At 40.1% G+C, this 22597-nt stretch overlaps 1 protein-coding gene across 1 annotated transcript in view; it reads right to left on the bottom strand.

The window, feature by feature from the left end:
• The window catches only part of LOC136835327 (microfibril-associated glycoprotein 4-like), a 43075-nt gene that overhangs the window by 8538 nt on the left and 11940 nt on the right, over positions 1-22597 (bottom strand). The window contains exons 2-3 of the mRNA XM_067098673.1: positions 2112-2304; positions 171-328 (exon numbers count right to left, since the gene is read on the bottom strand). Coding sequence (XP_066954774.1) covers positions 171-328; positions 2112-2304 — 351 coding nt within the window. The remainder of the gene's footprint in view (positions 1-170; positions 329-2111; positions 2305-22597) is intronic.

Here is a 22597-nt window from a genome sequence, read left to right as displayed (position 1 = left end):
GTCATAAACACTGTTTCACTTACTGGGTAGATAGCAGTGTATCATCACTTGTCCCTATGTAAGTGAGAGGAAAGTTTACCTGCAAAACACAAATATGGGTTTGATAAAACTGGCAATCCAGTAATGACTGCTAGATCGCGAGAAGCAAAGACCACGAGAATATTGCTTACCTGGAAAACAGTCCAGCCTCCCTGTTCGTTCTCCATGTCGCAGAACACTTTCCATGGACCCTGGACGAGGTTGGGCGGATGGATGAGATAGATGCCGCTACGCGTCGCTCCCTGCGTCGCTCTGATGTCGTGACAACTCGTCCCCACGTGGAACGATCCTCCGGTGGGAGAAAGAGAATTTCGAGAATCTCCTCTTTAAGAATACTAATACGTTACCGCATTAGATATTAGAAGATTTACCATATATATATATATATATATATATATATATATATATATATATATATATATATATATATATATATATATATATATATATGTGTGTGTGTGTGTGTGTGTGTGTGTGTGTGTGCGTGTATGTGTGTTTGTGTGTATGTATGTATAAATGTATGTCAGATCAGCTATTTATTTTTCCCTCCAGTTTGCCAGAAGGAATCTAAGTTGTCTAAAACAAAATTAAATCTTTGTTGCTAGAACGTGAATTTTTCAAAAAATGTGATGAACACGATGGATATAATGCAGATTCTCTTGAGATTAACAACAAACGATGCTAGAAATTTTTGAGCGACAAACTGGAGGAAGAGCACCTCATATGGAATCGGAAAAAAGCTCAGAAAAGGTGATTCAGGAGATGAAAGTGGTTTGAGTGGAGGCAAACCTAAGATATTTTGGGGAGACGAGACAATCTTCATACAAACCGGCCTAAAACTGCGAGATTTCGTGTTGCTGATCTGGTGGGACATGAATTAAATGGTGGTCGGTAATAAAGTCACAAGAAAAAATCACAGGAAAAAGTTACATTTTTGGCTAAGAAAAAAAGTCATAGGAAAAAAGTCACATTAATTTATGGTGGCAATTAAAGTAATAAACCAGAAAATGTTTGGGATCTTTCCCAGATAGCGGCCCCCAAGGGTTTTCGGCGGTCGTTATCTAGGACTGATATTTCTTGGGGTCATTATCTTTATGATATTTACAGTCTTTTGTTTATGTTTTTTACGGGAATCCCCAACGGGCTAGTACTAAACACGCCGCAAAGGTGGATACACACCGGGTTAAAACCCTTGGTGGTTACTATCTAGGAAAGATTAATGTGACTTTTTTTACTGTGACTTTTCTCTGTGACTTTTTTACTTGGGTTCGAATTTACTTTCATCGGGCCCATAAAGTAGAGAGCATTGGGCCATGAAATACAGTTGGCCCTAAGAATTAGCTTTAAGCTTCAAACGACCGTCTTCTACTCGCAATGGTTGGAGGTTGCAAGGAAAATCAGCTAAGTGAAGCAAGCAGCCAAATAGGAACAGAGTAAAAAGAAGCATCCTTTTTATGAGCAGGTTCCTCTCCTCAGGCAAGTTTTTTCCCAGGACGAGAAATGGAACCTCAGGCGTGAAAGAATGACTGACAATAGTCCTAAATCAATCATTCAAAAATACTGTCAATAGAAAGACTGGTGCATGGAACATAAGGATCAGCATCGGCTAGGCCGTGACAACGGTGACTTACATCTATGCAATCAAAGTCAAGAAAACTGCTGGACAAATCGTCCTAGAAGCTGAAATAAAGTGAGACCTCAAAATAAGTTGACTTATGAGCGAAAACCCGCATGAAATTATTGAAGTCAAATACAGTACATCATTAAACAAATGAGAAATATGTATAAATATGAATGATCACGGAGACGCAGATGCGCACACATATACACGCTTATGAATTTTGAAATATTCACCATGACTTCACCGCTTATAAATTCTCCTCTTATTTCGTGACTTCAAATAGCTGGCTGTTGTCGTACGACTGAACTATTTCCAACGATGTTTAACGTGTTGATAATGTAATACAATATTAATATCAAACTGAATACCTTAATAAAAACAGTTGGTCTCGTCTCAGAGAGAGAGAGAGAGAGAGAGAGAGAGATTTCCTAACTGTCGCCTTTCAACTCACTCGTGAAATCGAAGACTTCCCTCGTCCTGGACCCTGAGGCGTTGGCAGGTCTGACATCACTTTGTTCGGATATGATCTGCTTCACGGTCCGCCGGATCTGGGACATCACCACCGGATCCATGACAGAAGCCGTATCGTCACTGGGAGCTCCAGTAGCGCCATCCATGCCGAAACCGTCAGTTCCAAGTCCGTCCTAATTACGAAACATTAGCAATGGTAAACTTGATGAGAATTCTTGGAAAAATCAGTTGATGAGGACATATACAATCTTACAAGTAAGTAAAAGCTTTATAACTCACATTTGCATTGCAAATTTTGATGCTAGTGTTATGAGAAAAAGTTATTTCATGGTTTTCAGTAGATACGCCCAAATAGTATATGTGGTTGGTCTACCTTTCGAATTATTTCTGACAATCAGACAGTAATCGTTTACTTTTGAATTTCGAAAAAGTTATCTTTTCAGTTTTATCGTTTTGCCCATTGTTCCTCTATTTCAGCATGGAAATATAAAGGAAATTTTATCTAAATAGTTCCTCGCAGGTATGAAACACGATAGCGAGACATATGATGCCGAGAAGTCTTTTAATGGTTAAGAAATTAGCTGATGAATCAACCTCCTTTTCCTAGACACTGCCACAATAGATTCCGAACAAGAGACTGAGAATTTCATGACATACAGTGACGGGGCGTATCTAAACGACTTCAGATCTATAGTCTTTGGTTGATTTCTTGTAACCATCTGTAGAGGTTTTCAAAATGTACTTACAAAAATTGTGAATTTTTCACACTGTCAAGAATCTGAAGTGCTATCTTCTCCTGCCAAGAAACAAGGGAATCTTGTATTACCACACGGTGGCACAAAGTGAAATCTAGAAAATGAAATGAAATCTATAGCGAGAATTCAGGCCCCACTAGAAGGCTTTCCGTTCAAAGTATACTACTTAACAATAAAGATTGCGGTCTGTGAGCACATCAACGTTCGCCAGTCCACTGGTAGCCAGAACTCCAGGTTTTGTTCATTAATTCTCTTTTAAGAACCCTATTTATGTTCTTGCACCAAGAACATCTTGAAGTCATTATTAGATAAATTGGTAATAATATTTATTAATGAGTACACAATGATAAAACGCTGAAAGGGAAGTTGATACTGTTAGACGATGTTTAAGTAAAATATTCTTTTATTTGATCAAATGAAACAGTGCATCCTTCCTAAAAATAGTTTTTTATTGATTGTGAAGAAAAAAAAAGGCGAGTGGTTTTAACAGCTTGTAAAAACAATCTACGAAACTGTTTCGCATGCTTAAATATAAGTCACGTACACTCTCAATGCGGTACATTAAGTCTCTGAAACGTCGTCGAGACATGCCATTGGTGTTTACCGCTTTCTCCCGGTATCACAGTTATTCACCGCAATTTTTAGAGAGTGAAAGTTTTCCCGCCCCTCAGACGACCACAAGTTAATGGGAAGGAGTGTCATTTCTGCAGCTTTGTTTTTCCCCCCTCCTGTTTCCCTCGACATCAATTATAGATACGGCGAAATCACCAGTGGCAGCAGTAAAACATGTACAACAACTACAATTTTGTACATGACAGGCAGAGCATTCTGGATCTGACACTAAAAACACTGCATCGGATTTGTTTTGAAAGCGCGAGGCACAGAAGCAGACTCGACATCGAAAATAACGTTTTCCTACGTCTGGGCCTCACGTGTACGATTGCACTGTAACCTTGAGAATGATATAAACCAAAGCAGCGAGTGCACTCTCTCTTTATCTCTCGCTAACAAAATAGGGCTGACTTTTTACATAAATAAAAAGCAATACAGGCAGACTTGAAAAATATGCACCCTAGGAATCAAAATTACTCACTGAAAGTAGATGGATGAAACCGTTCAAAATAAAATGAAATCAAGAAAAATGCTTAACTTAAATCTTAACAAGAGGTATCAGTTCCATGAATCTCTCTCTCTCTCTCTCTCTCTCTCTCTCTCTCTCTCTCTATATATATATATATATATATATATATATATATATATATATATATATATATATATATATATATATATATATATATATATATGTATATATACAGAGTATATACAAATAAATACATATATATACACACCTGGTCCTAAGTCTATGTGTACACGCTTCATGTGTGGCTTGTATGTTTTGGTGCTTACGGTTATTGTTTTATCATTTTTATGTTATCTTTAGTTTACCTTAGTAAAATTATTTGCCTTACTTCCTTAGTGTTCATTTAACTATCCATCTGCTACCTAAATGACACTTACTTAGCTTGGCCTTCCTTATGATTTTCTCTTATCTGTTCCTTTTGAACATGTATTATATGTGTATATATATATATATGTGTGTGTGTGTACACACATATATACATACTATATAAAATACTTGTTATAAGGAAGTAAGGTAAATAATTTTACTAAGGTAAACTAAAGATAACATACAAACTTTAAAACAATAACTGTAAGCACCAACACATACAAGCCACACATGAAGCTTTATATATATATAATGTTTTGGGTGAGGGAAGACGTGAGTCACAGAATAGGCTGAGCAAGAAAACAGGATGTGTGCACAGGATAGAGAAAGACAAACAGTCTAGGGAATGCATGAATGGAATGTTGAGCCAGCATTCCCTTATGGATATGCATGGATGAAGGAAAAAGTGTTGTAGTTGTTTAGATGAACTGTTTGAGAAGTAAATGCAATGTTAGAAGAATTAATTAACATTTGTAAAGTTAAGTAAAAAGTCGCAAGACAAATTTTCCCGCTAGCCAATTTTGGGCTCCGTTGGTTCCGTTCCTTACAATTTAGCAAAATACGTTGTTGATAGCGAAACTCACTGGTTGGTACTATTCGTGATGACAATATAAAGACCAAGGTAGAATTAATGAATAGATTGGATATATATTATACAAATTGAAATGAGTCCAGGCTTGTGAATTTTGATGTGGTATCATTGTTCACAAAGGGACCGACTTATGATCTGTTGGAATTTTAATTGATAACTTTGATTTAAAATATGTGTAAAAGAATTCAAATTTGAATTCAGCGGGACATTTTGCTCTCAATTTGTATACTGGGTTTTTGAAAGCAGATTATTAAAGAAAATCATAGCATGCAGCTGGATTCAGGGAAGTAGACGGCATGATATGTAATTGGGCAGGAAATGTGAAGACTTATTTTGATCAATTAAATGGATTTGTTTCATCGATAACGTTGGAAATGGAAAATAGCGATACCCTGCCCTTTCTCGATTGCCTAATACACAGAAGCAGTAATGGGTTTAAATATGTTTACAGAAAACTTACCAATATTTTCACTTTCATGTTTTAACGAGAACTGGGTTTATTCAGCCCTGAGAATGTTAATGTGGAAATAGATATGATTAGGAATACTGGCAAGAAATTTAAATATTCCAATTCAGCTTTAGAAAAAGACTGAGTGACAAAAAAGGACTTTTTATGATAACAGAGAGATATGTATTGCAAAAAACCTGCTCCTACTACCGTATGATAATAATTTCAAAGATATTCCGCATTTGCCTAAGAGATTTGGAGTTAACGTGGCATTCAAGAGCAATAATGGAATAAAATAATGCGTTATAAAGAATTCATCATACATGTGTATATCGAATTCCATGTAGGTCATGTGACAACTTTTATACTGGTAAAACTAAAAAATCTTTGGACAAGAGAATGAAACAACATAAGAAGAAACATTGATGAAATGTAAAGGAGAACTATGCAATTTTCTTTCATGTTAGTGAAAACTCACCCAATCCATTGGACGAGGACTAAAAAGACGTTTTATTCCAATAATATTTTGGAAATAAATATTATCCAATCCAGTTTCATAAAAGACAGCTTCTGTAAGAATGTGAATATCAGCTAAAGAAGTATAAACTCGATCCCTTCATTTCAAAATAAATGTGTAAAATATTTCGAATTTAAGGATGGTAATTTAATTGGGCCTAAAAGTTAGATCTGTAAACAGAACTCTAACCTCCGACACTAATAAGTCCACTGTTCCTCTTCTATCATACTTCTCTGGTGAGAATATCTTTTCCAGTCGTCTGTGCATACGATTTTACTGTCACTTAAGCATATGTAATATAAAATTCTGCTACTGTCTCTACAAAAACTACAGAAAAAACATTTATAGTATATATATGTATATATACAGTATACTGTACTGTATATATATATATATATATATATATATATATATATATATATATATATATAATCAATCAGTAAGCTACAAATGTCCTTAATATCCACCTGCTCCACTTTAGAAATAATATATTTTCATATATGTTACCGAAGGGGAATTTTTTAGTTGATAATAAATTCGTATATATATGTATGTATATATATATATATGTATGTATGTATGTATATATATATGTATGTATATACACATATATATATATATATATATATATATATATATATATATATATATATATATATATATTATTATGATTATGTTAATTCTAAGATAAATTGCCTCCCTCCTCCTTTGTTGTTGTTGTGTTTTCATTTATTATTAGTCGTAAGCCGATCGACATAGGACCATCGTTCATCGACTTAAAAACAAGGGTTTAAAAGATTAAAATATAGCCCCATTTTTGATAAAGATCTTTCCTTCGAGGCAAAAGTAATCTGTCAGCGTTTCTCCTAATAGGCCAAAACCCTCCTGCGGGCAGTAGGTGAAGGAGTCAAAGATCTAGATGGATGCCCTCTGCCCCATAGGAGGATAAAAGGCAAAAGCCCACGAGGTCTCACACACACACGCCGGGGCTGAAGATATGGGAGGAACTTGTGAAGACGCCCTCAACACCTGGCCCCATCGATGCCCTTGCATCCTAACCACGTGGCCTCCCTTTCAAAAGTATACTTCTCCTCGTGCCTCGACCGTGATTCTCGAGCCCACACGCCATTGCTTGGAGTTTCGAGGAGTCCCCATCGCCTGCCGCACGGGAAGCCCTTGCATCTCACCACGGAAGAAACTGTCCGGAAATCGCAAGTCATCCACGGACCGCCTTCTACACGCTCGGAAAATCTGCTAAGGTAAAGTGCCCTGAAAAGCCCCATTTCAGTCACGCTTTGTCTCGTAATATTTTCTAAAGAGAAAGCCAGAAATCTCCTGTCTAATGTCCGCACCTCTTGCATCGGCAGCATTAATTCTTTTATTACCCTTGGCACCTCATAGTGCAGCCTCTAATTCATTATTCTTTTGTCTATTTTCACATTGATGATAATGTGCATATCTCTCATTTAGGGATGCTATTTCAGGAAGCTTCTTTGACTGTGGCTGAATTCCCAGTTTCATTCTAACCTACTGAGTTCTCTTTCCCGCACTAATACGGCGTAAATACACTACTTTAAATGTGCCCTACGTGTTTTACGTAATATTTCTAAAACGAGAGCCCTATGCTCATATGAAATTGTTTTCCTCTCTTTTTACGCCTGCACTCCACTAAGTCAGAATCACAAGGCTAAATTAACTAAACTTGTTGCTACCTGTCTCACAGAGCATATTTCAAACTAAAACCACGGAAAACGTAAAATGGCGACCTTACCAGGATCTCGCTTTGCAGTTGTAGTTCTAGTGTTGCTTTATTGCATTTGTAACTTGCCAGATCAGCTATTAGCAAAGCTTGCCAAGTAACGACAATTACTAACTCAGTAAACCAGCATAGATCCAGAAAATTCCAATGGCAATGTGTTAATCTTAGCAAACCTTTACAATCGCGTGACTGTTCCTAGAATTAAATAGGGACGATGTAATCACTGAGAGAAAAGAACCGCCGACAGATCTGTTAATGCATGCCTTTCAGGATAGGTAGTTAGAAATAACCAGTGCTAACCATCCTTGCTTCTTTATGAATAGTGCGAAATCTCTGTGTTAAAATCTTTGCCATATCCTGCTTCGAGGAATAAAGGAAGAAATTCTCTGTGATAACTTTTACTTCGCATTGAATTAGCGAACTGTTATTTAGGGCGCGAATAAAATTCCCACGTGTGGGACACGATTGTAAGTCAGCTTGCATTGCTGAAATTCTCTCAGTGTAGTCAGAATTCGAGTTAGGTGTTAGGAAAGCTTAAATTTAAACTGCTTTATAGGGAAATTACTTGTGTCATGGTACTGTTATCTCTAGACGACTGGGAAATTCCCCGAATCCCAGATCGTATATAAATATACTGGGTTCATTCAACACCCAGAATCTAAAAATACCCCTCCAAAGTTGGCCAAACTACTGCAGCCCCCACCCCGCCTACACCAAGGTGTGTAGCATTTTTTTTTTTCTTTTCCCATTCATTTCAGCATACATTTTTCTTGGTTTCCGTTAGTAATTTCTAAGTCCTAAGGGACGACCAGTAGAATTCCAAGTCCTAAGTGACTCCTAAAATTTACGTCGCACGTGGCGAATTCCTCCTCCCAATTCCACAAACGGTGTCCTATGACTCCTAAAATCTACGTCAGATCGCATGCAGAATTTCTCCAAATTCCAGTCCTCTCAGAGACTCTAAAATTCTACGTCGCACGTGAAGCAGAATTTCTCCAAATTCCAGTCCTCAGAGACTCCTAAAATTTAATGGCCGCACGTGGCGCAGAATTTCTCCAAATTCCAGTCCTTAGACTCCTAAAATTCTACGTCGCACGTGGCGAGAATTTCTCCAAATTCCAGTCCTCAGAGACTCCTAAAATTCTACGTCGCACGTGGCGAGAATTCCTCCAAACTCCAGTCCTCAGAGACTCCTAAAATTCTACGTCGCACGTGGCGAGAATTTCTCCAAATTCCAGTCCTCAGAGACTCATAGCGCATAAAATTCTATCGCCGTGACGAGAAGAATTTCATTCTGCGTGGAACCCGGGGAACAAGTCCTTTTGAGACATTATATAAGTGTAGTTCACACACATCTAAGCCCCACGGACTGACTCATTCCAGTTCGTTAGAACAACCTTAACTTCACGCCAGCCGCCAAGTCCGGAAGCGCGACAAAATCCAACCACGCCTTCCGAGATCGATATTAGACTCCCCCGTCGCTAAGAACAACCACGCCTTTCCAAGACACATCCAATTTTAACAAAGAGTCTTTTCAGACATATCATATACCCATTATTTCAAGATGGCTAATACCAGGAGCCCAACAAACGATTTACCCCATGTCCGCTGGGAAGGACATGGGACTATCGGGGCAAGATCTGAGAGCATGGGTTCAAGAGCGAGTGGACGATGCCAAGGCGGAGAGAGCAAGAGAACGTGAAGAGAGAGAGAGAGAACGAGTTGCCCAAGAGCAACGAGAGGCAAAAGAACGTGAGGAGAGAGAAAGAGAAAGAATTGCCCAAGAGCAGGAGAAGGATAAAGAACGTGAGGAGAGAGAGAGGGCAAGAATTGCCCAAGAGCAGGAGAAGGATAAAGAACGTGCAGAGAGAGAGAGGGAACGAATTGCCCAAGAACAACGAGAGGAGAGAGACAGAATCGCCCAAGAGAAAAGGGAGTGAACGAACAAAGATCGGACGACAGCGCGCCTAATGAGCTCCAGATGCTAGAACGACAGCCCGCCACCCCGCCTCTGCCGCTGGATGAGTGCCTCAGCCAAGCTCACTGCTCATGCCAAAATGGACCAGTCCGAACTGGCATGGCTTGGAAAGGGGCTGACTGAACCAGAGTGCGCACCCTCTCGCGAATCCTCCTGTTCTCACGGCCCTGGGCGAAAGGCCTCGCGCATGCCTACCACGCCTTTCCCGCAGACGATCGGGAACTGCCGCACGCCAAGCAAAGTTACGGTTGCACGGTGATTACCCCCGGAAATGGAGGAGGATGCGTGAGAGCAGCCCAGAGAAGTTGCGCCAGATCTGGTCCGGATTGGGCGCACTATTCGAGCGGCGCTGACAAAATGGCTCGACCGAAGGAGCCACTAACACCGCCGAGGTACTGAGCGTTTAAATTCGAAGCATTTCCCGCGCCACGCCTCCTGCCTCGCCACCCATATAGTGAAAGCCCAGCAACCTCACCGAGTAAGGTTGAATAGCAGAGATATATGGGAAACCCACCACCCTCAAGAAGGGATCCATGGGCGAATAAATCCGCCTCCTCGGAGGAACAAATTCCCTAAGGCTGGAAACTCGGCAAGCCCTGACGTGCCACTCATTGCAAAAGGACGGCATTCCTCCGAACAGTGCCGGAACAAGAACCGCCTTCTCCGAAAAACCGGCTGGGCCGACCCCGCTGCGCCCCACAGGGGTAGCGCTGGAAGACTTTAGCAGACCTTGCACAGCGCAGCAAGGTCTATGGTTATCTTCCGCATGGGCAAAATGCCCACGCACAATAAAGTAAATACTCCCACCGGGCCGCTTTGGCCAGATCCCCAGTCATTAGCCCTCCCGCCGAAGGGGCCTGTATACACGTGGCCTCCACGAGAAGAGCCCGCAAGGCCAGTCACCGCATTCGAGGACTCGCGCCACAAATCTCCTCATCCGAAGGGGGACAGAGTTCCCTACCGGAGTTATCGCTAATAGACTAAAACTCGCTACCATCGAGGGAATAAATCAATTTAAATGATACTCCTACGGTCCAATTGAGAGTCACAAGACTCACCAATCCAAAATCTGCAATCTTGCAGTAGCAAGCCATCTCCCGGAGGCTATGACGTTATCCTGGGACAGGACTTTCAGTCCCCACCAAATCAATGCATAATCCAGGGGTCCCCATTCCCCAATCAGCGCTGGCGCAGTAATCCTCCCCCCCGCTCCTCCTCAGTCACCTGGCGCCCCTGGGTACCAGGAGGACGTGCAGTCCCCACCAGTGCCACCTGAGTACAATGTACAGTGGCCTCCCGGGACGTTCCCTATCCCATTCCAGTGCCCGGCCCTGCCTCTACAGTGCCAGTGCCAGGGCCTCAATCAAATCTCCTTCAGGAGATGCCAAATTCTGCCGGTGCCACTTGCATGCCCCGAGCAGGGCTGGGTCATTCGTCCTGACCGACGAGCCCAGAAACCTCTCTGATAGCGCCTGACTCTGCCTCTAGTGCCAACGAGCGCTTACGATCTCCATTCACGGATCCATCCAGACCTCTTCCCCGCCTGGCACCGCTACCACGCCGGTCAGGAGAGACGGTTCCTCCCGACCACCGCGAAGCTCACCTGCAGGAAAAAGCGGCTCAACCCGCGCTCTGAGCTGGTCAACGCACCGCGAGCCGCCACGACCTACCCGCCTCCTTTCTCTGCTCTCAGCCCGCTGCCGACGCAATTGCAAGTCAGATTCTGCCATATCTCACTTGGCCGATGAACTACAAGAGCCGCGACAGGATCGTATGGTAGAACCCGCACGGAACACTCCTGCAAGGGCCAGCTGTCGATCAGCAGGCCCAGGTACTGTGCCATCCGGTCGCGGGGCCTCCGCTTCCCGGCCGAGGACGCACTGTCCCATTAAGAGCACTCGGGAGATGAAATTACTAAGGGCGTGGGACATTCCAGGTAATTTACAAAGAGCCTTTAGAGCTCCTATGGTACCAGCTTCTTTTCATTTTTCAAGGTCATGGCACCCTAATCCAGAAGGGGACGCCAGACCTCCTCTATCTTCTCCGTTCTCAGGAACTTCTATCTCTTATCACCTTCTATTAATCTTCTCAAATTATCCCCACAAGAGGCAATTAACACGGGATACCATTCCCACACAATGTATAAATCATTAAGAATAACAGTGAGAAGTGGCACGCTCTGCGCCGATACCTTGGCACCGGGCGTATGTGGTCAGCCCCTCCTGAAGGAGTCGCGCTCTTCGGTGCACTTTCCGCCTCTGGGACTGAAGTGATAGTCCGGGCCGTAATTTATAGGCGAAAGACTATAAATTCCCGCCTAATACAATAAACCTCACTCTTTTTCCCTTAGCTTTTCTACAATATCATTTACTTCTTTTTTAGTCATTTATTTTTAATTTTACGAATCAAGCAGTCATAAACTCTGCTCCTTGTGATTTAAATGCCCCTTTTGTAAGCTCTGAGGGACGTGTCCCGGCCTCTATATGTGGTCAAGTTTCATTCGTAACGCCTTGTAATTTTCCTTTGCTATTATTATCCCTTTTCCCTTCCATTCCTTCCAAGATCGCTGTTTGTCCTACCCCATCTTTTGTCTGCCTGCCCTGGGTCATAAATGAGTTACAGACGATAAAATTAGCTGTAGTTTAAGGTTAGCTAATTAAAACCCGCGAATACTCTCTCGCCCGCATTAATGACTGTCAAATTCCCGTAATGGTCATCCTCAGCTCGCTTGAACGATAGCTGGAGCTGGCACGCGTAAAACGAAGATAAATTATCAATGCGACATGTATAGTCACAGTATCGTGTAAAAAGGGGATGTCATTTACAAAATAAACGCTGTTTTTCATTTACACAGCCTTCAAGGCAGATTGTACTAACCGCATGCATTTTATCTAAAAATTAAGTAACCGTATGGTATTTTAATTTTAATAGCCCTTCTTTTCATTTGTTGGCCATAGCCTCATATACGTGGTCCTATAATCTTAATTAATTCACAATTGTTCGAGTCACATTATAAAGTTACCAGTGGGTAACTAAATCTAAAGTAATTATTCTTTTGCAAGTGTTTAAACCACTTTGCGTTCTGTTAACGAAAATTGTCCCAATGTGTTATTAGAAGTAACGTCACAGCTTCATAAAACCCTTAGGAGTAAAGTTCATTGCAAGGCAGAATGTAGAGTAACGTAAAGCATTTGCCGCCATTCTTGAATATCGGCGTACACACCAAGGAGGTATGTACATCATCTAGGTGGAGGTATTACATTAGCAAGAATTCGCTTAGCAACTGCCTCCCTCCCCTCTCTTTGTTATTGTTGTGTTTCATTTATCACATCAGGTCAGAATGATAGACCATCTGTCTATCGACTTAAAAACAAGGTTTAAAAAGAGATTAAAGTTACGCTCCCATTTTTGATAAAGATCTTTCCTTCTCGAGGCAAAAAGTAATCTGGCTTGGGCGTTTCTCCTACAGGCCAAACCCCCGCAGCAGGTGCAATGAGTCAAAGCATCTGTGATGGACGCCCCTGCCCCAGGAGGGGATAGTAAAGCCCACGAAAGTCTCACACACACGCTGGCTGGAAGATATGGAGTGAACTTGGTGAAGATCGCCTCAACACCTGGCCCCATCGATGCCCTTTGCATCCCAACCACGGGCCCCTTTCAAAAGTATACCGTGTTCTTCGATCGCATTCCTCGAGCCCACACGCCATTGCTTGAGTTTCGAGGGGAGTCCCCATCGCCTTGCCGCCACGAAGCCCTTGCATCTCACCACGTGGAAGAAACTCGTCTCGGAAATCGCAGTCATCCACGGACCGCCTCTTCTACACGCCCGGAAAATCTAAGGTAAAGTGCCCTGAAAAGCTATTTCAGTCACGCTTTTGTCTCGAATATTTTCAAAGAGAAAGCCAGAAATCTCCTTTGTCTAATGTCCGTGCACCTCTTGCATCGGCAGAGCACTCCTGACACCCTTTGGCAACTTGTGTGCAGCCTCGAATCTCATTATTCTTTGTCTATTTTCATTATCAAGTATAATGTGTATATCTCTATTTCAGGAGGGATGCTATTTTGTGGAAGCTTCTCGGACTGTGGCTGAATTCTAGTTTCATTCAACCCACTAGTCTTCTTTCCGCACTAATGTCATTTGGTGTAAATACACTACTTTAAATGTGCCACGTGTTTTAATGAATATTTCCCTCAGTAACCAGGAGCCCTATGCCTATATATGAAATTCTCCTCTTTGTTTTCCTCTTTTTTACGCTTCCGCACTACCTAAGTCAGTAATAAATTCGTATATATATGTATGTATATATATATGTATGTATGTATGTATATATATATGTATGTATGTATGTATATATATATACATATATATATATATATATATATATATATATATATATATATATATATATATATATATATATATATATATATATATATATCTGATTCATCACTTCGAAGACCAGTGTGTTAATGACTACCGTCTTGTTCTTTTCTGGAGAGAAACTTTATTTGAAATTAATGGTGAATATGAATATGTATTTACATGTATAAATTTTTGTCACTTAATATCGAATTCAACATACCTTGGGAATAACTTACAAACAAGAGGAATTATAATTAATAAGTACTTCTGCAAGCCGGGTTGTCAAGGTCACAGTCATTTCTAAACAAGGCCACGGTTCGAATCCAGGCCAGCACAGAAGTACTATCAGTTATAATTCCTCTTAGGTGTACTTTATTCCTAACTATAATTAATTCGATATAAAACCACATTTTTGTTTGATATATGTATGTATATACAGTATATGTATATATATACATATATATATATATATATATATATATATATATATATATATATATATATATATATATATATACATATACATATATATCTATATAATGTGCACATATACATAACTTGATGACGCATAACGTTGTGATAAGCCCGAAGAACACTGTATTGCAAAGGCTTGCGAGGTAGAGGACCTCATCATTACGGTGAAATGAATGACATTAATTAATGACATTCAGTTAGCAAATGTATTTATCCAGAAGACCTTCAACTAGTTAGCAGTTAATTTTACTTTGTTAACTGCTAGTTTCAGTTCTGAATATAATTTCCGTTTATATTTTCTATTTTATGCGTTATTAATTTTTCAATTTTACGATCCGTTTATATTATTATACTCCTTTGCATTTGTTTTATCTATTATGTGAAGTTTTAGTAAGGATCCATTTTATTGTATTTTCAACGAATTTTATCGTTTTTGTCATTAATTTCTGCCTGATGATGAGGTCATCTACCTCGGGAGCTTGTGCAGTACAATGTTCTTCCTGGTCTTGCCAATATTATTTTCATATCACGACTTCCAAATAGCCGCTCTTTTCCTGTGGATATATATATATATATATATATATATATATATATATATATATATATATATATATATATATATATATATATATCTGTGTGTATGTGTTTGTATGTATATATATCTGTGTGTGTGCATGGTGTGCGCGTTTGTGTGTGCGTATCTTACTCCGCATGTTCATACAAACGCACGTGATTTCAAGTTATTTAAACAATTACAATAAGAAGTGAGGCGCACCAGTCACCTAATTCCTGCATCCCACTTCGTCAGATGTAGCACAGCGAGAAGAAATGACCCGTTTAAGCGTGACACCTCCGCCACAGCACGCGACTTTCAGCTTCCGGTACTTGCTTGCTCTCATGGAAGATCACAGCTGTCATGAAGCCGTCATTGTGTCTCCCCAAGAATGATCATAGTTCTTGCGCCTTGCCATTTGTCAGTCGTACAGTTCCTTCCAAACGCATACAAATCTGTGCTGATGGCCGTCTTCCTGGCAAATTATTCCTTCCTCCCTCTCGCCCTCTCTCCCTCCCTCCCTCTCTCCCTCACACCGTATGGAGGGAGCATCCCCTGAGGCAAAGGAAGTGAAAGTTGAGAACGGAGAAACGTCTCTCTTTACCTTAATGGCTCTTTCAGCTCTCTATCATCTTTCTCGGAATGCTATGGCTGCTGCAGCCAACGTCTTGGTCTTGGACTCTTCTCGGTATCCACCAGAGGGAACAGACCCAATGTTTGAGGCAAGGTCTAGACCTTGGTTTGAGGAATAAGTTTTCCTAAGTCTCACGCGACTTCTCAGGCAGATATATGTGCTTGCAATCAAATTTGTTTCATTGAACTTGATTTTATTCGTTCTTTCTATAATTCAAGCAGTTTTGTTCATAAGTTGCGTAAAATTATATCGGATTTAAAAGTCCGAATTTTACGGAATAACTTGAACCACATCTATTATTTCTACTCTGTCAACATACGCAGGCACCAAGCGTGTAAGTGTTTTAGAGCTAGCGGATTTGTGTTCTTATATAAATTACTTGGATGTTTATAGTTATGGGAAGCTGAAAGCTAGATATATCATGCAAGGAAAAGTACGAAATTTCTGTATTTCTTTCATCCGCCCTTTCTACCAGAGCTGACTGCTGAGGAAAGATCCTGAAATGAGAGCATCTGCTGTGATCTATGTCATATACATGGGAGAACAGAACACTGCAGGAAATAAGCAGGAAAAACTGCTAACAAAATCAGAAGCATAAAAGACACCCATAAAATCCATTGTAAGATTAGTCGAGAAAAATGTTGATTCAAAATTCCATAACTCATACAGATGAAGACAGGATCAATTTTGATGTTTCCAAGGGTTGTGGAAAAGTTTAAAAAAGATTCCTCAGAATGAAAGGAATACATTTGCCAACTAAATATTTGCGCACAAGTCAATTTATCTTCAGTAGACTGGATATCTGACCAAGTTATGCATTTATCACTTCTCACGAGGTTAAGCGAGCGCGAGACAAGTTTCGTCGCAAGGTACAGGAGGAAGAAAGAACCTCTTGAACCCTCGCGTGCATGTGCGTTCGTGCTTGCATGTGCTTGCATGTGGTCGGTGAACAAAGCTGATAGAAACTTCATATTAGAGTTGAGTGAAACTTCATTGCCATGCAATCCTAATTTTTTCCGCAGTGAACTATGAAAACCAGAAAGCGCTGCACTGCAAAGGCTTACAGTTTCCGCTTTCTATATGTTGTTCAACGATTTCTCAAATGCAGAATGAACGCCTATCTGTTACTAATTTGCATACAAGAACATACTTAGCATACATATAGCATCCCAGAAGCAAAACTAGACCATTCAGAGACTAAGCCTCCACCAGGGTTGAGAGATGGTAATTACATGTAGAGATCCTCACCTAACCTTCAGTAACCTAATTACCATACTAACCTAACTTAACATACGAAGCAGCGTCATGCCTGGGACTCGTTCTTGGGCCGTTTTCGATATCCAGAGCGCCTCTGTATCGTGATCAACTCGTTACGATAGAGAGAGAGAGAGAGAGAGATTTAACCACTTGTTAACGGTCACAAGGCCAAACTTTGTAAATATCCACAGGTAGCTTTTTGCATAATCCTGCTAGCTTGTTGACAAACAACCCGTCTAAATCTTGCCAACTCCACTTGTGGAAGTACCAATAAAATGTTAATCTTCTTCCTATGGCCTTGGAAACTTGACAGGATATTGTAAAAAGGGCAACGGCCTTTCAGCCTTATGCAAATAGGTAGGCCTACATGCACCCAAACTTATGTAGCCAGAAGCGCTTCTACCGTAGACGTACGAGCTGACATACAGAAATCTATAAATCAAAATGACTGCAGAATATCTTCCATATCTTAGCTCAGTATCTGATAATTGTAAGAAGTTTATACAAGTAAGCAGACATTAAGAAAGTAAACAAAAAATATGAGTTGAAATGAAAGAGCGAAATGGCAAATGTGAAAAATTCCCGGTTAAATGTCGGAATAACTATAACTCACCTTTCCTGAACTTGATGCCAAAAGAGCGACGATGTACACCCGTGATTTCCATGTACAAGTTGTGTTTCCCTTTGCGGCATCGGAAAGCAGACATTCAGAATTTTGAAATGATATTTAAGAAGACGAAACGGGTTGCGTGAGTAGTATTTCATAGCAAATGAAGTAATAAGACAATGAAATGTTTTGTTTAGCTGCCTTGATACCATACGATTTTTACTCAAGGTTGTTGGGTCACTGGTCTCTTCCTTCTTCCCCGATACTCTTTTCATTAATACGCGAATTAACTCATTATTTTTACTAATCAGGAGCAATATAGGCCTAGTAGGCCTATACTTGATGTTTTATAAGTTCAAAGCAGTTGCAAATTTCATGAATGTGACTCATTTTTGACGGGTAAGTTACAATAATGATGATAATAATTGACATATGACATACATACTAAGCACTCTGAGAATACGTAGTTTCCAAATGATGAGTAAATATCTTTCAAAATGAAGAGGAACGATATTTTTTACGATAGTACGTAAACATATCAAGATATTTGAATCAAATACAAATCTGATAATTTGCCAAGAATATTGCACTTGAATTTTTATGCTTTCAGTCAGTGACGCATGAATGAATATCCTATGAAATGGAATTCACAAGTGGGCCACTTGGGAGTCATTTGCAACCAGAGGCGATTATTAATGGTCAGTGCGCATAACCTGACCGGGATTTAAACCTTGCCTTCCGGGGTTGGTAGGCTATAGGGTCCAAATGCTGTAGTTGTGAATCCCGGTCGGGTTAGGTGAACTTACCATATATGATTCCCTTTGACTGCGAATTTTCCAAGATGGCTTGCAGTGACTTCGATAACTTAAAGTATTGCATATTTTCGCAACTTTACATGTAGCCAGACTCATCCCTGACGGGCCATTTATAACATGTGGATTGAACGGAGCACTGTGCTGTAAAATCTTCCATTAATAGAACATCCTTTAAAAAAGTCCAAGTCCTGTGCTCGCTGTACCTCGTACTCTGAAACGTAAGCAGGGGTGACTGACTGAGCGCCATAGAAACGGAGAGGAAAGTTGCCGTTGCGGCTAACCAAACACCATAAGAGCCCTCTCGTGATATTTACAAGAGAAAGGGTAAGACGGCCACTACTGGATTTGTTGACACGTTCTGACATAGCTCTCAGTTGAACACACACACGCGCGCGCACACACACGGCACATACGTTTAACTGTGTAATGGCCATTGCTGATACCTTTACACATTGAAATAAGTCTGTGGATATCATTTACATAAACGAGAAATTTTAAGTGTTAATCTTCATACTGTATATTGCATATCTGTAAGCTTCTACTGGTCAGAAATCACGTTAAAAGAGAGAGAGAGAGAGAGAGAGAGAGAGTTCTTAGCTGGCTTTCTGCTCCTTGCTGAGTCGATACAACCTTACCGAAGGATACCAGAGAGAAGATTGGCGCCGAAACAAGATTTTCCTCCAAGAACTGACTGATTCGTTGTTTATCAGTCATTAAGCACATCGCCACTGATGTCACTGACTAATGAATTCATAGATCCAAAGATCACATTAGGCATAACATTAAACCAACATCATTAGGCTAAATTGTCGTTGAATTGAATACAGAATTTAGGCCAAAGGCCACTAGGACCTAAGAGCATTGAGCGTTGAAACGGAAATTGACAGTAAAAGGTTGTAAAGTTGTAACAGGAGGAAAACCTCGCAGTCGCACTATGAATCAATTGTTAGGAGATGGTGGAAAGTAAGTTGGAAGAAAGAGAATACGCAAGGAGGTACAGTAAAAGGAACGAAAGGGGTTGCAGCTAGGGGCCGAAGGCACGCTTCAAAGAACCTTAAGTAATGCCTACAGTGCACCGCGTAAGTTAAGTATACCTTAGTTTAACCTGACCACTAAGCTGATTAACAGCTCTCCTAGGGCTGGCCCGAAGGATTAGACTTATTTGACGTGGCCAAGAACCAATTGGTTACCTAGCAACGGGATCTACAGCTTATTGTGGTATCCGAACCACATTATACCAAGAAATGAATTTCTATCACCAGAAATAAATTCCTCTAATTCTTCATTGGCCGGCCGAAGTCTCGAACTCGGGCTTAACAGAGTGCTAGCCGAGAACTCTACCGACTCATCCAACGAGGTGTACTGACGGCGCTACCACCCTACGGAGGCTAAATTGTAATGGTATATTGTATGTTTTCTACGGTTTATTTTTTTTTTTTTACGAATAACGTTTAAAAACCAATCTTCGATTTTATCCAGACGGCTAACATAAAAAAAAAAAGAGAAATTCCACACAAGAAACTATTTCCCTTTCAACTCCTGAATCTATGATATGAAGGCAAACTTAGTAATGGCAACATCATACGTAACCCACATCTCTTTAGTTCTACTGAGCTTCGTCACAGCGCTTTGTGGTCATTGCTCCTTCATACTGCAGTCACGAAGGCTGCAAATCCAAAAAATTCTTGTAATCAACTCATTCTGCTCCCTTTGGCTCCTCATGCCTACAGTATGATGCGCCTGTGTATGTGCTAGTGTGTTCTCTCTCCATACCTTATATATATATATATATATATATATATATATATATATATATATATATATATATATATATATATATATATATATATATATAAGTGAAGAATAATTACATTGTCAAACCAATTACATATCACATATGCATACCAAACCAATGACATCTCAGATCTTGAAAGTAAACTTGCTGTTACAGCTCATTTGAAAAATGAAAAGATATCAAAGCATTATAATAACAGTTGTGATGCTTTTGCAACAAAACATAAGTAAATTAATCGGCCCTTTAGGTATTGTTACGAAATGCAAGAATTATTAGTATTAGCTGTCATAAATTTGAAATCTCATCCTTCTCTGACAAGTGCAGCCCATCTAAAAATCTGCAAATGCTGACAACTTCTAAATTTACTCTGAAAAGAAATATGTATGACCTTATTGGTGATGATGTCCATCTTCCCTTGCATTCCTTTAGGTTTAGGTATCAGCTTAGACTGACATGATGGTAAGTTGACTTGATGATATCACTCAACATAGCATAGTTAAAGTGAAATTCATTTTATTGCTTCAACTGAAACTTTCGTCAAGTAGCGAGGCATTAAATTCTGCTTTGATTAAAAACCCATATCCACCTCCATTCTCTCATATGTATACGATAATAATAATAATAATAATAATAATAATAATAATAATAATAATAATAATCCCCATGTGCATATCCAGGAAAAGAGAAGATAACTAGGCCCTGGCCCAATTAAGAATAGCAGCTAAGGTGAGCCTGAACACTGAGCCGATTTCTACAAAACCTCAGCCACATATGCCTCGCAGGCTGCCTCCATTCCAAATCAAGATTTCTCCACGCAGCTTGTTCAAGTCTCCCGCCAGAGGAGCCAATGACCGTCAATTTCGACGCCGCAGAAAGGAAAGTCGTGCAGAGACGCCATCTACAGAAAGCAGCGTTTCCTCCGCAAATAAGAGATTCGTGACTTTTTGTTGGCAAGCTACAAACATTCTGTAACGGATGAGACAGTAATAACAACCGCAGAATAATCAAACTCCGAATATAACTAACTTCATCAGTGGCAGTTGAAGGTGAAAGACGCACAAAAGAGTATTTTTAAGGATATTAACTATGACAAGCTATTCACAGGTACTTCGAGTAGAAAACCAATCTTCATGCTAACTCGAAATCGTTATCCTGCAGAGGAGGAGCTCCTCTCACTGAAAGAGACCCAGAGATGGTGCTCTTGTTACGCTGTACTTATAGCCATGGTCCTTGTGAAGTTCGTCATATGTGAAAAAACAATCACACAACTCGTTAAACATACATACATATATACATAAATACATGGATGCGTACATGTGTACAGTATATATGTAATACTGTAAGTCCATGCAAATCCCTTGGGGAAGGATATACCCCGTAAATGGCGAATGACCTTATTTCCAGAGATGCCAGGTCAGTCCCTTTGATGTAGACTGCTACTGTGTTGGTAGTGAGGTGTTACATGCTTGTACTGGGAAGCCCAAATGGTTTGGGTTTCAGTTATACCGTACCAAGGCAGTGGTGCGCCTCTTGAAGGGTTGTGGGCCCCTTCTTGGAAGAAAATAGTGTCGTAAATGGCAGTGTAGCCTCTTCACATCAGGCCAGTGGGAGTTAGTTTCTTATACCTGTGAAATTCTGGCAAAATGTCACCACCCTGCGTTGTGTGAAAGTCAGCAAATGGCTGGGCCATGAGATCTGCAACCTCATACCTTGAATTTCCACGCAAATAACCATAGAAAAACATGGACAGATGACGTGAAAGAAGTATTTGAAAGGAGGGGCTTCAACATCCAGAAAGCAAAAGCGTGCGGACAAGATGGAAGTCAGTGGTGCAGTGTTTGTAAGGCATTGAGCGTGCTGCTGGTGAGCCTGCAGTGCAAGTGTATGAAGCAGTTAGTATTGTGGACATTTTCTGCATGTGAGATTATTCTTAAATCAGCAGTGTAAGTGTGGATGTGGCAGAGACCACTGGCGTTCTTTTATAAATATCCACTTCCTACTAGGTGAAACGGCTTAATACTAACAAACACATACATATTTACACACACACACACACACGCACACACACACACACACACACACACACACACACACACACACACATATATATATATATATATATATATATATATATATATATATATATATATATATATATATATATATATATACCATATATATATATATATATATATATATATATATATATATATATATATATATATATATATATATATATATATATATATATATATATATTGAGAATTATAATGTATATTTGACTGTGTGCATTTCCGTCAACTCCTCCCAAAGTGTTTGTGCCTGACCAGTCGCAAACTCGTGCACATTCCCATATTTTCATGATGGATTCAGTTCGACATATTTCACTCCTACGCTTTTTGACTAGGAACT

This window comes from Macrobrachium rosenbergii, chromosome 55 (genome assembly GCF_040412425.1).
Source record: "Macrobrachium rosenbergii isolate ZJJX-2024 chromosome 55, ASM4041242v1, whole genome shotgun sequence".
Lineage (NCBI taxonomy): Eukaryota > Metazoa > Arthropoda > Malacostraca > Decapoda > Palaemonidae > Macrobrachium > Macrobrachium rosenbergii.
Note: the sequence above shows the minus strand (reverse complement) of the source record. Positions and strands in the feature narration are given on the sequence as shown.